We start from the raw sequence: 17,361 nt of genomic DNA, 5'->3' as shown, positions 1-17,361 counted from the left end.
GTTGTTAACAATACAAGCTTTACCTTTACTACAATATCCATTACAAAGGTTTGACAGTTATTACGAATTCAAGGATGTTGTTTAAAAATTTTATCATACCTTTGCAATTATTTTATAGCAGAAAATTGCGCTGCTTTAGCTCTACAGACATTCAGTTATCTCAGTGATCACGAAGACATGTGCGTGGCGTTCTCTCTTGGAAGAATGTGAAACTATAACGAAATAAGCATCTTCTCCCGATAGTCGTCTTCCCTCCGATTCACTCTACATAGCTCATAGTTCTCGGTGTAGTGTATTATGGGCCTAAATGGGCATTAGTGTCACTTGTTTATAGACGCGGTAATGTAGTGCAAAATATTGTTACTACTACTGGCTTTTCTGCAAAGTTCTGCGCAGTGCTTGCGTTCAATTTATATTAGAAGAGCTTTTTGTAAGCCAAACCACTATTATATAAATCGGATACTACAGATAATAGAACAGAACTGATATGACTATAACATCCAGCAACTGACAAGATATCACATGTGAGCAAATCTCTCTCATTTGAGTAGTCTTCGGACTTACTGATCACTATACAAGACGTTCAAATAAGTATGACATATTTACACACTCTGTAGTATTGGTTAAAACTAGAAAAATGTTCCCATGAAGATATGTCGAGAAACAAATACATGTTGAGATATGGACTACCCATGTTGTATTATGACCTAATATCCTCATGTCTGTTGAGTAATCACTAAAGGAGAATCACGTACTCTTGTGAACACACTTGGCTGCTTTCGGATTTACTGACATGCATTGTATATTCACACACTGCAATGTTTGTTGTCGATGGATATACACCAATGTATTAGATTTAGGGCCCATGTTTACTAGACTCTGTTTACTTATGTTGAGACATGCTGCACGCTCTCAAAACATAGAATGTTTGTTTCATGTTTCAAACGAATAACGATAATAGGCCACAATGAAGAATGACCCAGTCTCAACACATATTTGTTTTCGCAAGTGTATTACTCATATGTTCATGGGAGCTTTTTACCTTGTTTTGGCCATTATTATCATCTGTGAAAATGTTACAATTTTATATAAACACCCGGTATACGCAATGACAGCAGCATTGCCCGAATTTAAAACTGACATACAAAGAAACGTATATTTACGTAAGTTACAAATAATTTGTCAACTAATGAAATTATGCCCTTTTGTATTATCCTCAATTTGAATGTGTCCTTTTTACCATCCGATAGAATGCTTGTTCTTACTCCATTTTGTAACTGTATATTGTGACTGTGTATTTATACTGGTATTTATAACATTTTGTTATGCATGTGCTACAAATAATAATAACTTAAAATAATTTTGTATTAATTGTGGTTTTATTGACCATGTTCATACGAGCCCAATTAATTACGTTCTTATAAGTACAGTAGTGTCACAGAGAAGTAATGGCTGGTGGTCAAAATAATAAGTGTGCTACAATTTGAGAGATATTTAAAAGAGAGAGAGAGCAGCCATTAAACAAAACTATATATCAACAATAATATACCGACCTACTCTATACACTTGTATCTATTTATCTTAATTTGAGACTCGCCTAGTGACGAAATACGAAGTACATACGACGTTCCTTTCTACTGCAGAACTTGTCAATTACCCTAGAGTTAAACCCTCCATCTTGGACATCATATTCTCTTCTACTGACAGTATTCCAAGAGCATTGAGACGATCCTGGGACATAGTGTTCCTTAAAAACATTTGTATGCGTTTCAAGAATGAAAAAGATCTTTCTGGCTCAGCAGTGGTCACTGATGTTGTAACAAAATATTTAACAACTTCGTTACTTCACAGAATGGATCCTGTAAATTGTTGGAGACTATGTATTGCAACAACTGAACAGCTCCATCTATACTTCGGATGTCGGGTCTTCCGTACAGAACTCCAAGTTTTAACTTTAACACTCTTATATTCAGTACAGTATAGCTGTTGACAGCAACTTCAAATTCGCGTTCAGGAAAATTATGTGAAAAATTGACAAAAAATTTGCTGCTTAACAAGTCTAGGTAGCTTAAGACTGGAAATGGTGAGTAGAATCCTGAATTATACGGTCATATAATTCTTTGGCTTCAATTTGCTGGGATTCCATTTTCCGTCGCTTGCTGGCTGATTCAGGAGGAACCTCAAATAAACAGGTAGATGGCAGGAGCAGTCGGATACTTGAATTACCAAATACATTGTAAATTGTTCCGAGTTCTTATACAAACAAGCATTCTTTTGTTACGTTTTACTTTTGCAATCCCCAAGCTGTGTCGTGCTGAAGCTCACTAGAGCATTTTCCCGCGTAAAAATCAGAGCTCTGATTTCAGCTTCGGACATGCGCATAATTGTCTACATTCTCATGTGGAGTTCTGAGTAGCAGAACGAACCCCTTGAGGCACCAAAGAGCGAAGAGCGAAGACTAAACACTGTATAACGCATCATGAACATAGCCACAGGAAATTGTCAAATGACAGATCGAATACTATGGTATTACAAATACATTATTTGACCAAAAGTTATCATTGTGCTGTAGCACTGTAGCACATAAGGACGGGCCGCTCCTGCACAGAAATAGAAAACATAATCGTCCATATAGTAAGGTAAACTTAGTGGAGAATGGTAGGACACGCACAATTATGAGTTCCATCGTGCTAATTTCACACTTCGATGTGGGCAAGAAATAGCTAGCCAACAGACTTTACCTCATGCCCCCCTATCGGGTTTCTTTCGCGTGACGTAAATTTACGACTAGGACTTTCCAGCTTTTGCTTCGCTCCCGGAGGAACCCATGCTAACGGCTTTATCGCCTTTTACAATACGTCGACGTCAGCCTCAGAGCTCAGATTCACGACAAGACCACCAAGAGCAATATTCGCCTAATACAGGCAGGCTAAAGCTACAGCGGGGCTGTTTGAATAATTTCAGATTTGTTCAAAATTTATCCGGAAAATATATGTAATAATTTCAATTGTAATATATAGTATCATTGGCCTATATATCGCCGTTTTCGATATGAAATGGAGATGCAAATTAATTAAGCAATCTAATTATTCACTTTATCCTACATATAATAAATAACATTGAAACAGGCTATTTGAAAAATGCTAAGGGCTTATTTACTTACATAATTACTTACTTACTTATGGCTTTTAAGGAAACCGGAGATTCATTGCCGCCCTCACATAAGCCCGACATCGGTCCCTATCCTGTGAAAGATTAATCCAGTCTCTACCATAATATCCCACCTCCCCTGAATTCATTTTAATATTATCCTTCCACCTTCGTCTCGGCCTCCCCAAAGGTCTTTTTCCCTCCGGCCTCCCAACTAACACTATATGCATTTCTGGATTCGCCCATACGTGCTACATGTCCTGTTCATCTCAAACGTCTGGCTTTAATGTTCCTAATTATGTTAGGTAAAGAATACAAAGTGCGCAATTCTGCGTTGTGTAACTTTCTCCACTCTCCTATAACTTCATCACTCTTAGCCCCAAATATTTTCCTAAGATCCTTATTCTCGAACACCTTTAATCTCTGTTCCTCTCTCAAAGTGAGAGTTCAAGTTTCACAACCATACAGAACAACCTGTAATAGGCTATAACTGGTTTATGAATTCTAACTTTCGGATTTTTTGACAGCAGACTAGATGACAAAAGCTTCTCAACCAAATAATAACAGACATTTTCCATACTTATTCTGTGTTTAATTTCTTCCCGAGGGACATTTATATTAGTTTCTGTTGCTCCAAAATATTTGAATTTTTTCACCCTTTCGAAGGATAAATCACCAATTTTTATATTTCCATTTCGTACAATATTCTGGTCACGAGACATAATCATATACTTTGTTTTTTCGGGATTTACTTCCCTACCTATCGCTTTACTTGTTTCAAGTAAAATTTCCGTGTTTTCCCTAATCGTTTGTGAATTTTCTCCTAACATATTCACGCCATCCGCAAAAAGCTGATGTAATCCGGTCAATTCCAAACCCTCTCTGTTATCGTGAACTTTCCTAATGCCATATTATATTCCGAAATTAAAAAGTAAAGGTGATAGTGCATTTCCTTGCTTTAGCCCGCAGTGAATTGGAAAATCATCAGACAGAAGCTAGCCTATATTAACTCTGCTCTAAGTTTCACTGAGACACATTTTAATTAATCGAATTAGTTTCTTGGAAATATCAAATTCAATAAGAATATTATATAAAATTCTCTCTTAACAGAGTCATATACCTTTTAAAATCCACGAGTAACTGATGTGCTATATCCTTATATTTCCATTTTTTCTCCAGTACCTAGCCTATCGAATACAAAAATCTGACCAATAGTCGATCTATTACGCCTAAAACAGCACTAATGGCCGCTAATAATTTTATCTACGTATGGACTTACACCTAGTTTAATATACAATATATTACAGTATACAATTATATATACAGAGTGGGGCATGGGAACCAAGTGTTTTTGGAATGGCTTGTACTCAGTCATTATCAAAGGGAGAGACGTGAGGCATGTGACATTCATTCCGTGGCTCATAGCATTTCACCTGCAGTCGGCATCATGGAGCAGTGGACGCATGTTTACGTATGATTGTTTTGTTAGAAATGGCGAGTCAGTGCGCTCGGTACGGCGTGAGTTTTGCTACAGATTCAATATTAATCGCAATGATTCTGTTCCCGTGCGTGACACAATCTTATGTTGGGTTAAAAAATCTAAAAAAAAAAAAAAAAAGGCGCAATACTAAAGAATAAATCGCTCGGCCCCCAACACAGAGTCCGTACTCCAGAAAATTTTCAGTTAGACAGGCGATAATGCGCAGCCCAGGCCGCTCTGCTCGAAGACATTCAGCTGCTCTTTGAATCAGCAATCATACGGTAAGACGGATTTTGCATGGCGATTTACATTTACACCCAAAACAAGATTGGTGGTTTCAGCAATATGGGGCCACGGCGCATATCTTCAGAGAGTGAATGGCAGTTCTTTGCCTCCTGTTTTCCAATCGGTTCATTTCGAGATTTGGTGATGTTCCATGGCTCCCTCGGTCCCCTGACCTGTCCACGCGATTTTTTTCTATGTGGGTACCTAAAGGAACGTGTTTACGAGGATAAGCCCCGAATATTAGATGAATTAAAGGACACAGTACGTCAACACACCACTCAAATCAACAGAGATCTCCTGGAAAGAATAGAGGTGAATTTTCGTCAGCGCTTTAAACAATGCGTCAACACAGACGGACATCACATGCCAGATGTAATTTTCCGCTCATAATTGAAATGGTATGTTCACACAAACGTTATTCTACCAATAAAATGTGTTGAAAACAAAAACTGTTTTATGATTATCTTAAAAACACTTGGTTCCTATGCCCCACCCTGTACTTCTTAACTATGAAAACCGTGTGGCTATCTATCCCTATACTACATGGCCATGTCTTCCTCACATATAAGGAGAAATGGCCAGTATATTGGTTTTTAATATGTCAGAGTTTCTCATCCTAAATGAATTTATTTCATCATAAACAGGTGTTACTGTAATTGTTTACCTTCTGCAACTTCATTTAAATTGTTTCATGGACACTTTCTTAATAATCTTTCAAATTACAGAGCATTGAAAAAACTATAGCCATCTATCCCGGACTTACCCTGAATGAACATTTGGCAGAAAAGACTGCCCATAGATGAACAACATGGCGAAGGTGGTTCTTTTATGTTTAGGAAGGCTGAAAACGGGTACTTTCATGAATATGTACAAATATTTTGTGTATACATTGCAGCAACTCAGCTATTATTTATTTATACGTCAATAACGATAAAATAGAACTAAGATTATGACATTACATCAGTTACAAGTGCGCGCGCAGGACGTCTGGAACATCCCGCTGCGTGCTCAGATGTGTGTGCGACTTTATTGAGAGAACAATGCGGACGGCGTCGATCGTCCTCCTCGTCCTCTGCTGTTATCAGCGCATCGTGACGCTCGCTGCAGAGGGCAGCGACAGCAGTGAGAGTGATGAAGACGCGACCCCACGACTTCCCAAGGTAAATCACGTCCAATAACTTATTATTGCCTACACTTAAAAGTGTTTTCTTCCACTGTCAATTATTAGCATCAACATATTGTGATCATCGTTGTCACTGTGCCATAGCAACTGTGGACTCTCCCAGCTCACCATTTTTCCACAAAACCAAATCCACGGAATTCTACTGTTATAATGTTCAACACTTCAATCCATGGAAGATGACACTTACGCTTGTATCTTCAGAGGCAACATGTTACTATTATTAGTATCATTACTTATGTATTTATGGCTTTTAAGGAACCCGCAGGTTTATTGCCGCCCTCACATAAGCCCGCCATCGGTCCCTATCCTGAGCAATATCAATCCAGTCTCCACCATCATATCCCACTTCCCTCAAATTCATTTTATTATTATTCTCCCATATACGTCTCGGCTTCCCCAAAGGTCTCATTCCCTCTGGCATTTCAACTAACACTCTATATGCATTTCGGAATTCGCCCATACGTGCTACATACCCTGCCCATCTCAAACGTCTGGATTTAATGTTCCTAACAAATTAGGTCTGGTGAAGAATACAATGCGTGCAGATCTGCGTTGTGTAACTTTCTCCATTCTCCTGTAACTTCATCCCTCTTAGCCCCAAATATTTTCCTAAGAAACTTATTCTCAAACACCCTTAACATCTGTTCCTCTCTCAAAGTGAGAGTCCAATTTTCACAATCATAAAGAACAACCGGTAATATAACTGTTTTATAAATTCAAACTTTCACATTTTTTGACAGCAGACCAGATGACAAAAGCTTCTCAACCGCATAATAACAGACATTTCCCATATTTATTCTGCGTTTAATTTCCTCTCGAGTGTCATTTATATTTGTTACTGTTTCTCCAAGATATTTGAATTTTTCCACCTCTTCGAAGGATAAATCACCAATTTTTATATTTCCATTTTGAACAATATTTTGGTCACGAGACATAATCATATACTTCGTCTTTTCGGGGTTTACTTCCAAATCTAAAGCTTTACCTGATTCAAGTAAAATTTCCGTGTTTTCCTTAATCGTTTGTGGATTTTCTCCTAACATATTCACGTCATCCGCATAGACAAGAAACTGATGTAACCCTTTCAATTCCAAACCCTCCCTGTTATCCTGAACTTTCCTAATGGCATATCCTAGAGCGAAGTTAAAAAGTAAAGGTGATAGTGCATCTCCTTGCTTTAGCCCACAGTGAATTGGAAAAGCATCAGACATAAGCTGACCTATACGTACTCTGCTGTATATTTCATTGAGACCCATTTTAAGTAATCGAACTAGTTTCTTGGGAATATCAAATTCAATAAAACTATTATGTAAAACGCTCTCTTAACCGAGTCATATGCCTTTTTGAAATCTCTGAATAACTGATATACTCTACCCTTATGCTCCCATATTTCTCCAATATCTGTCAAATACAATAAATCTGATCAATAGTCGATCTATTACGCCTAAAACCACACTAATGATCCCCAATAATTTCGTCTACATATTGAGTTAATCTTCGCAAAAGAATATTGGACAAAATTTTGTACGACGTTAACAAAATTGATATTCCTCGAAGGATACTACAGTTAGTCTTGTCCCCCTTCTTCCCCTTAACTATTTAGCAAGTTACTATAAAATTCTGACTGATTATCAGTTAAACATCTCATTCTAATTATATTTCTATAAACTATCTAGTATTATACAATTCTGATTGATCATCTGTTAAACATCTGGTTCTAATTATATTTCTATTAACTATCTAGTACTATACAATTCTGACTGATCATCAGTTAAACATCTCGTTCTAATTATATTTCTATTAACTATCTAGTACTATATAATTCTGACTGATCATCAGTTAAACATCTCATTCTAATTATATTTCTATTAACTATCTAGTACTATACAATTCTGACTGATCATCAGTTAAACATTTCGTTCTAATTATATTTCTATTAACTATCTAGTACTATACAATTCCGACTGATCATCAATTAAACATCTCGTTCTAATTATATTTCTCTTAATTATCTAGTACTATGCAATTCTGACTGATCATCAGTTAAACATCTGGTTCTAATTATATTTCTATTAACTAACTAGTACTATACAATTCTGACTGATCATCAGTTAGACATCTCGTTCTAATTATATTTCTATTAACTATCTAGTACTATACAATTCTAACTGATCATCAGTTAAACATCTCGTTCTAATTATATTTCTATTAACTATCTAGTACTATACAATTCTGACTGATCATCAGTTAAACATCTCGTTCTAATTATTTATCTATTAACTATCTAGTACTATACAATTCCGACTGATCATCAGTTAAACATCTCGTTCTAATTATATTTCTATTAACTATATAGTACTATACAATTCCGACTGATCATCAGTTAAACGTCTCGTTCTAATTATATTTCTATTAACTATCTAGTACTATGCAATTCCGACTGATCATCAGTTACACATCTCGTTCTAATTATTTATCTATTAACTATCTAGTACTATACAATTCCGACTGATCATCAGTTAAACATCTCGTTCTAATTATATTTCTATTAACTATATAGTACTATACAATTCCGACTGATCATCAGTTAAACATCTCGTTCTAATTATATTTCTATTAACTATATAGTACTATACAATTCCGACTGATCATCAGTTAAACATCTCGTTCTAATTATATTTCTATTAACTATCTAGTACTATGCAATTCTGACTGATCATCAGTTAAACATCTGGTTCTAATTATATTTCTATTAACTATCTAGTACTATACAATTCTGACTGATCATCAGTTAAACATCTCGTTCTAATTATATTTCTATTAACTATCTAGTACTATACAATTCCGACTGATCATCAGTTAAACATCTCGTTCTAATTATATTTCTATTAACTATCTAGTACTATACAATTCTGACTGATCATCAGTTAAACATCTCGTTCTAATTATATTTCTATTAACTATCTAGTACTATACAATTCCGACTGATCATCAGTTAAACATCTCGTTCTAATTATATTTCTATTAACTATCTAGTACTATACAATTCCGACTGATCATCAGTTAAACATCTGGTTCTAATTATATTTCTATTAACTATCTAGTACGATACAATTCCGACTGATCATCAGTTAAACATCTCGTTCTAATTATATTTCTATTAACTATCTAGTACTATACAATTCTGACTGATCATCAGTTAAACATCTCGTTCTAATTATATTTCTATTAACTATCTAGTACTATACAATTTCGACTGATCATCAGTTAAACATCTCGTTCTAATTATATTTCTATTAACTATCTAGTACTATATAATTCTGACTGATCATCAGTTAAACATCTCGTTCTAATTATATTTCTATTAACTATCTAGTACTATACAATTCCGACTGATCATCAGTTAAACATCTCGTTCTAATTATATTTCTATTAACTATCTAGTACTATACAATTCCGACTAATCATCAGTTAAACATCTGGTTCTAATTATATTTCTATTAACTATCTAGTACTATGCAATTCTGACTGATCATCAGTTAAACATCTGGTTCTAATTATATTTCTATTAACTATCTAGTACTATACAATTCTGACTGATCATCAGTTAAACATCTCGTTCTAATTATATTTCTATTAACTATCTAGTACTATACAATTCCGACTGATCATCGGTTAAACATCTCATTCTAATTATATTTCTATTAACTATCTAGTACTATACAATTCTGAGTGAAGGCTTAGTGAAACAGTCAATTTTTAAAGATCTCGTTAAAATTAACCGACCCGTTTCTTGACAAGTCACTTGTACTGATTTAAAGAAGCTTGGTGAAACCGGCTACTAGACTTGTCCTACGAGTTCATCTTAGACTACTCTCGTAGATAAATATTATTGAACATAATATGGTTATTATTATTATTATTATTATTATTATTATTATTATTATTATTATTATTATTATTATTATTAGCCTATCACAATTATTATTAAATTCTAAGACGGCATACATATGTTACTCAAGTAAGTACAGTATACAAATGTTTTTTACTACATATGATTTGTAATTTGATATGTTGCAAGAATCGGCTTGAATTCTCTTTTATAATTGGATCAATAGTTACATAATGGTAGTAAAATCTCTTCGTTCTTTACATGTTATGCAGCTGTGAGATCATCCAGAAGACTTGGGTCGCTGAACACAGGTCACGCCCTACTGTCTCGATTACAATTATCGGAATAAAAATATACAAAAGTTTAACAAGTGGAATCAGTTTGTTTCTTGTCAGTTTAATGAGGAAACTGTTAATATTTAAATGAAATTGTAATGTTTTTTGTAATTTGTATGCTTGTAGCTCCTTCACTCGCTTGACAGTCCAGTTTTATTCGAAATGTGTACAACGCTTAGAGACTTGAAGAAACCGTTTAGATTTCGAGCAAAGATATGATTAATGAATAATACTTGTTGCTGTAGATACTTAAAACTAATGTTTGTTCATGTTTGTAAGCAATAATAACAACAATAATAATAATCTTGTCTACAGCGATAGAAGTCGTTCCCCTACTCTCAATAAAATAATCAACTTTCATAGGTTATCACGGGGGTCCAGTGGTTAGCAAGCTAGCCGTTGGATTCAAGGGTAGCGGATTGAAGCCCGCTCAAGGGCGAAGGATTATGAAGGACGTTAAAATTCTTCCCATGTCTTACTCCTGGAGGAAAGTAAAGCTGTCGGTTCTTGGTCGTAGATTTACGGCACTTAAAGGAACGCTGCCTCTGCAAGAGGAGCCCAGGCAAGTTGACGTTGAATTTCGACGCTGAATAACTTCTGCAGTTGAAAGTATTACTGATGTTGCTAGAACTACTACGGATACTGCTACTGCTGCTGCTATTATATATACAGTCGTTCCAAAATTTAATATAACAATAATAATAACAATATTAATAATAATAATAATAATAATAATAATAGATAATGATGATAATATATCGGTTGTTACAATGTGTTAATTACATCTTCCGATAGCCCATCTCCATTTTTCTCTGCTGTTCCACTGACTCTCCTTCAGCCTGCTAGGTGAACAATTCTCGGTGCGCCCGCTTCCACTGCTTGCGAGTCTTGTGCGAGTCACGTCGATAACTGCAATGAACGGGTGTGAGTAAGTCCGAAGTAAATCTACCTACATTTTGTCGCGTAAGTTATTACTAATAAATACTTAAAAATAAGCTCTAATAAACACTTAAAATTCTATCCACAGTTTATCTCATAAGTTATTACTAATAAAAATAAACACTTAAAATTACGTACAGTTTGTCGTGTAAGTTATTACTAAGTTAATAAACACTTAAAAATAAGCTCTAATAAACCCTTAAAATTTACCTACAGTTTGTCGCGTAAGTTATTACTAATAAATACTTAAAAATAAGCTCTAATAAACGCTTAAAAATGTACCTACAGTTTACCTCGTAAGTTATTACTAATAAATACTTAAAAATAAGCTCTAATAAACGCTTAAAAATGTACCTACAGTTTATCTCGTAAGTTATTACTAATAAATACTTAAAAATAAGCTCTAATAAACGCTTAAAAATGTACCTACAGTTTATCTCGACAGTTATTACTAATAAATACTTAAAAATAAGCTCTAATAAACGCTTAAAAATGTACCTACAGTTTATCTCGTAAGTTATTACTAATAAATACTTAAAAATAAGCTCTAATAAACGCTTAAAAATGTACCTACAGTTTGTCGCGTAAGTTATTACCAGGGAAAGGATTTATATGTAAATACATATTTACTTATAAAGCTAATATAATTTATATTTTGCATTATCTTTATGTTTCACAATGTGTAGGGTTGAAAAATCCTACTTTTATTTTCCATATTTTTCCATATTTTAGAGTTTAGTACATATTTTCGTTAATTTCCATATATTTTCCATATTTCATATAAAACAGTCCATATTATATTAGGTTTAACAATAAAACAAAACAAAATTCCATTAACTTTTAAAAATACATTTCAACAATAGAGATTTAAACACATGTTCAGTAATCCCTTTAACATCAGAGTTATTTGAAAATTAGCAGTCCTATCAACAATGGGAAAGTAAGTTACAAAACTGTATTAATTTAATTTAAAATTTTTAACAGACTTCAGTTGTGCAGCTCAACAGTTAAATGCCAGTCAGAGTACACATAGGTTCAGTTTTGTAAATCATACTATAAAGACGGTAAATATGCCAAAAGTACGTCATTCAGTCAATTTAAAATCAAAACTAACAAGTTACATTTCAGAATTTAAAGAAGATGGTTTATCAACTGACAATAAAATATTATTTTGTAATTTGTGTCAGTGTGCAGTATCATCTACACAAAAGTTCCTGGTGCAACAACACATTACAACTAGTAAACATCAGGCCAACAAACAACTAAATTCCAAGCAGAGACAATTTTTTTTAACACAACCAACAACATCGAATGTAAGATCTGAGTTTAACATCGACCTGTGCCGTTCTCTCATCTCTGCTGATATTCCTCTCTACAAACTAAAGAATAAGGTCTTCAGGGAATTCCTTGAAAAATATACTCAACATACAATCCCGGATGAGTCAACACTTAGGAAGACGTATGCTCCATCCATCTACGATGAGACAATACAGAAGATAAGAGATGAAATTAAAGATAGTTCAATTTGGGTTTCCATTGATGAGACTCCCGACAAAGAAGGTAGACTTGTTGGTAATGTAGTTATCGGTTTGTTAAGTGAACAATATTCTGAACGAATTCTTTTACATTGTGATGTTCTAGAAAAGTGCAATAACAAAACTATAGTTAAACTGTTCAACGAAGCTATGGGTATCCTGTGGCCAAAGGGTATTATGTACGATAATGTGTTATTCTTTATTAGCGATGCTGCCCCTTATATGGTCAAAGCTGGACAAGCATTATCTGTTGTATATCCTAAATTGACTCATTTTACTTGTGTGGCGCATGCATTTCATCGTGTGGCAGAAGTGGTCAGAGACAATTTCCCTAAAGTAGATTTGTTGATTTCATCAGTGAAAAAAGTATTTCTCAAAGCTCCCAGTAGAGTTAACGTGTTGAAAGAAATGTACCCTGAAATTCCATTGCCACCAAAGCCAATTTTAACTAGATGGGGTACATGGCTAGAAGCAGTTGAATATTATGCCGAACATATAGACTCTATTAACAATGTTCTCCTTGCATTGGACTCTGAAGATGCAGTCTCAATTGATACTGCGAAAACAGTTACCTGTGACATAAGTGTGAAGAATGACTTAGCTCACATTCAGCACACATTTTCATGCATCATAAAAACGCTCAAAAGTCTCCAAAATAGGCACCTTTCACTATCTGAAAGTTTTGAAATTATAAATAGTACTGTGGAACAACTGAATCGTGGTAGAGGTAAAGTTGCAGATGCAGTAAGAGCTAAGGTGGACACTGTACTTTCAAAAAACCCTGGATATGAAGAACTACAAAAGGTTGTTGCTGTGATGAGTGGTGAATCAACAGTGAAGATTAACTTGGACTTATCCCCAGCAGACATTGTGAAATTGAATTATGTACCAGTTACTTCTTGTGACGTCGAACGCTCTTTTAGTCAGTATAAATCTATCCTCAGAGACAATAGAAGAAGATTCACTTTTCAGCACTTGAAAGAAATGTTTGTAACCTATTGTTATGGTAACAGACAATAAAAATTGTGTTTTGTTGAAACTACATTGGAAGATAAGGTACGTCCATTATATTTTTTGTTTAGTTTGATTAAAATGTACCAATATTTAACGTACATAGTCATTTTTTTATAATTTTAAGTCCATATTTAATTCCATATTTTGGTAAAAATCCATATTTAATTCCATATTTTGGTAAAAATAACTACATATATATTTACATATTTCATATATTTTTAGTCCATATAAATCCGTTCCCTGGTTATTACTAATAAATAATTAAAAATGAGCTCTAATAAACGCTTAAAAATGTACCTACAGTTTGTCGCGTAAGTTATTACTAATAAATACTTAAAAATAAGCTCTAATAAACGCTTAAAAATTTACCTACAGTTTGTCGCGTAAGTTATTACTAATAAATACTTAAAAATAAGCTCTAATAAACGCTTAAAAATTTACCTACAGTTTGTCGCGTAAGTTATTACTAATAAATACTTAAAAATAAGCTCTAATAAACGCTTAAAAATTTACCTACAGTTTGTCGCGTAAGTTATTACTAATAAATACTTAAAAATAAGCTCTAATAAACGCTTAAAAATGTACCTACAGTTTGTCGCGTAAGTTATTACTAATAAATACTTAAAAATAATCTCTAATAAACGCTTAAAAATGTACCTACAGTTTGTCGCGTAAGTTATGACTAATAAACACTTAAAAATAAGCTCTAATAAACGCTTAAAAATGTACTTACAGTTTGTCACATAAGTTATGACTAATAAACACTTAAAAAATAAGCTCTAATAAACGTTTAAAATTTACCTACAGTTTGTAGCGTAAGTTATGACTAATAAACACTTAAAAATAAGCTCTAAAAACGCTTAAAAATGTACCCATAGTTTGTCGCGTAAGTTATTACTAATAAATACTTCAAAATAAGCTCTAATAAACGCTTAAAAATCTACCTACAGTTTGTCGCGTAAGTTATGACTAATAAACACTTAAAAATAAGCTTCAATAAACGCTTAAAATGTACTTACAGTTTGTCACGTAAGTTATGACTAATAAACGCTTAAAAATAAGCTCTAATAAACGCTTAAAATTTACCTACAGTTTGTCGCGTAAGTTATGACTAATAAACATTTAAACATAAGCTCTAAAAAACGCTTAAAAATGTACCTACAGTTTGTCGCTTAAATTATTACCAGGCCTGCAGAACTGTAGCTCTTGAGAGCGACTGCTTTCCTCCCCTTTCTTACCCCATCCACCTTTTCTACCTGTGCGGTCACGGCGCGGCGTTCTAGTTATGTTCGGCTGCATCAACATTCATTCTCGGGGCGGAAGTCGATCATCCCCAATAGAAGTGGAGTGAGGCTGACGTCATAGTTTCCCTACTTGCGAGTTCTGCAGGCCTGGTTATTACTAATAAATACTTAAGAATAAGCTGTCATAAACGCTTAAAAATGTACCTACAGTTTGTTGCGTAAGTTATTACTAATAAATACTTAAGAATAAGCTGTCATAAACGCTTAAAAATGTACCTACAGTTTGTTGCGTAAGTTATTACTAATAAATATTTTTAAAAAAGCTCTAATAAACACTTAAAAATGTACCCACAGTTTATCTCGTAAATTATTACTAATAAAAATAGACACTTAAAAATAACGTACAGTTCCTCGCGTAAGTTATTAATAAGTTAATAAACACTTGAAAATAAGCTCCAATATACGCTTAAAATTTTACGTACATTTTGTTGCGTAAGTTATTACTAAATTAATAAACACTTAAAAATAAGCTCTAATAAACGCTTAAAAATTTACCTACACTTAAAAAATCGACCCATATGAAGCAAGAAGATGTTGGATCTGCCCCCTTTGTATTTTCTGACAGTCGCTTAGAAAATTAACCATTACCCTTGAAATTTATTTACCAATATTTGAATCGAATTTCGACTTGGAACTTGGACACCAGGGAATCTCTCTTGAAGTACTTAATCTCCTTACAGCACCAGCCGATTCTGTACGCACGTATGAATGATACAGAAATACTCTTTTGGGAGTACAATATCTGAATTGAGCCATATTAACTTAATTAAAGCACTATATTAGACACATTAATTACGTCGCCTAAAGAATACGTGCTTATCCTCCAAGAATACAACTCACATTGACGTTTAGCGTTGCCAACCCCATGTGTTGTAAATTTCCCTAGCCATTGCTTTTTTTCCCTAGAAAGGATCGAATTTTTCTAAAAACTGCAAAATATGTTATTAACGAATAAAATAATTATTGCAATTCTGCAGGCTAATTACAGCGTTAGTCAACAATAGATCTATATTTTTATACCAAGAAACTTAGAAAAGTTTGCAAGAAACAGAATACAGTATCATACTATATCAGAATGTCAACAGAAGCTGAGAGCTACTTTCTGAAAAAGAGACACATTTGTCCCATTAATATTTGTTTTTTCTCTAGTGTATAACTTCTGAAACTTTTTTTATTATGTTTGAAAGTTATTTAGATTTCTGAACACACCATAAGTGTATGTTAATAAGGCGTTTTTTGTTTTATATTGTAAACCACCTCGCGACCCCCAGTTTGGAAACCACTAAACTAGACAGTCTTGATCATCACTGTAGAAGTACAAAAGAAAATCTGTCTTCCTAATACAACTACAATGTTCACAGAATTTTCCTATTACAATAAATACACAGTCCGAAACACGATTATTAAAGGTTCCATAGCATGTAGGCATACTCGTATGTTTAGCATTCAATTTAAAACTTCTTGGAATGTAGTACGTCAATCGGGAGGTTAAATATAAAAATAATAATCCTAAGGCCAATGAAACCTTCGCAGGGAGTAATAACAGACATTTGGTATGGCTTTTCGAGGGCTGGATCCGGGACGGGCTCAGCACGCTTCGGTCCATCGTGCGCTCTATACTTGCAATAATTGTCCAAGTCTGACACGACAGGTGGCATTCGTGAATCCGATGTTTGTAGGTGGGCCATCCTGTCTTAGCTTCTGATATACTCAAAACAACGCGTGGTGAGGTAGCATGAATCAAAGAAAGTTGGCACTTAATGCTACCAACCTTGAACCTAAAGCATTGTATGTTACTAAATAAATGTTCACGGCTTAAAAAGTAATTAGTAGGGCTAGGATTTTGATGACCTATAAATAATGAAAAAATGCCCTACAAATAATGAATTTATGATCTACAAATCTTTAAAAAATGCCCTAAAAATTGATCTTACATAATTGGCTTTGTAGGAAAAGAGGTTTTGTACTACTTAATATTTAGACTAGCAATTAAATTAAATTCTAGTTCCAACATTCAAGTTTATTTAATTTTACATATTTTTTTCTAAGTAGTACACTTTAATTAATTATTTTATCTGATGAAGGGGTGGTTGGACTGATCTATTGTATGGGGTGTACTACGTTAAAATGACAATATTTGTGTAGAAAAACGATTAAAATATTATACAAAATGATGGGCATTAATGGACAAAATATGTAGGCCTAGAAAAAATATCAAAGGAAATAAACATTATTTCACATTAA

The 17,361-nt window shown here is 33.9% G+C and overlaps 1 protein-coding gene across 1 annotated transcript in view; it reads left to right on the top strand.

Annotated features, from left to right (window-relative positions):
* The first annotated feature begins 5,874 nt into the window (after positions 1-5,874).
* LOC138704992 (inter-alpha-trypsin inhibitor heavy chain H4-like) overlaps positions 5,875-17,361 on the top strand; it is a 139,943-nt gene continuing 128,456 nt past the window's right edge. Inside the window, exon 1 of the mRNA XM_069833509.1 lies at positions 5,875-6,075. Coding sequence (XP_069689610.1) covers positions 5,956-6,075 — 120 coding nt within the window. The 5' untranslated portion in view covers positions 5,875-5,955. The remainder of the gene's footprint in view (positions 6,076-17,361) is intronic.

This window comes from Periplaneta americana, chromosome 8 (assembly GCF_040183065.1).
Source record: "Periplaneta americana isolate PAMFEO1 chromosome 8, P.americana_PAMFEO1_priV1, whole genome shotgun sequence".
NCBI lineage: Eukaryota > Metazoa > Arthropoda > Insecta > Blattodea > Blattidae > Periplaneta > Periplaneta americana.
Note: the sequence above shows the minus strand (reverse complement) of the source record. Positions and strands in the feature narration are given on the sequence as shown.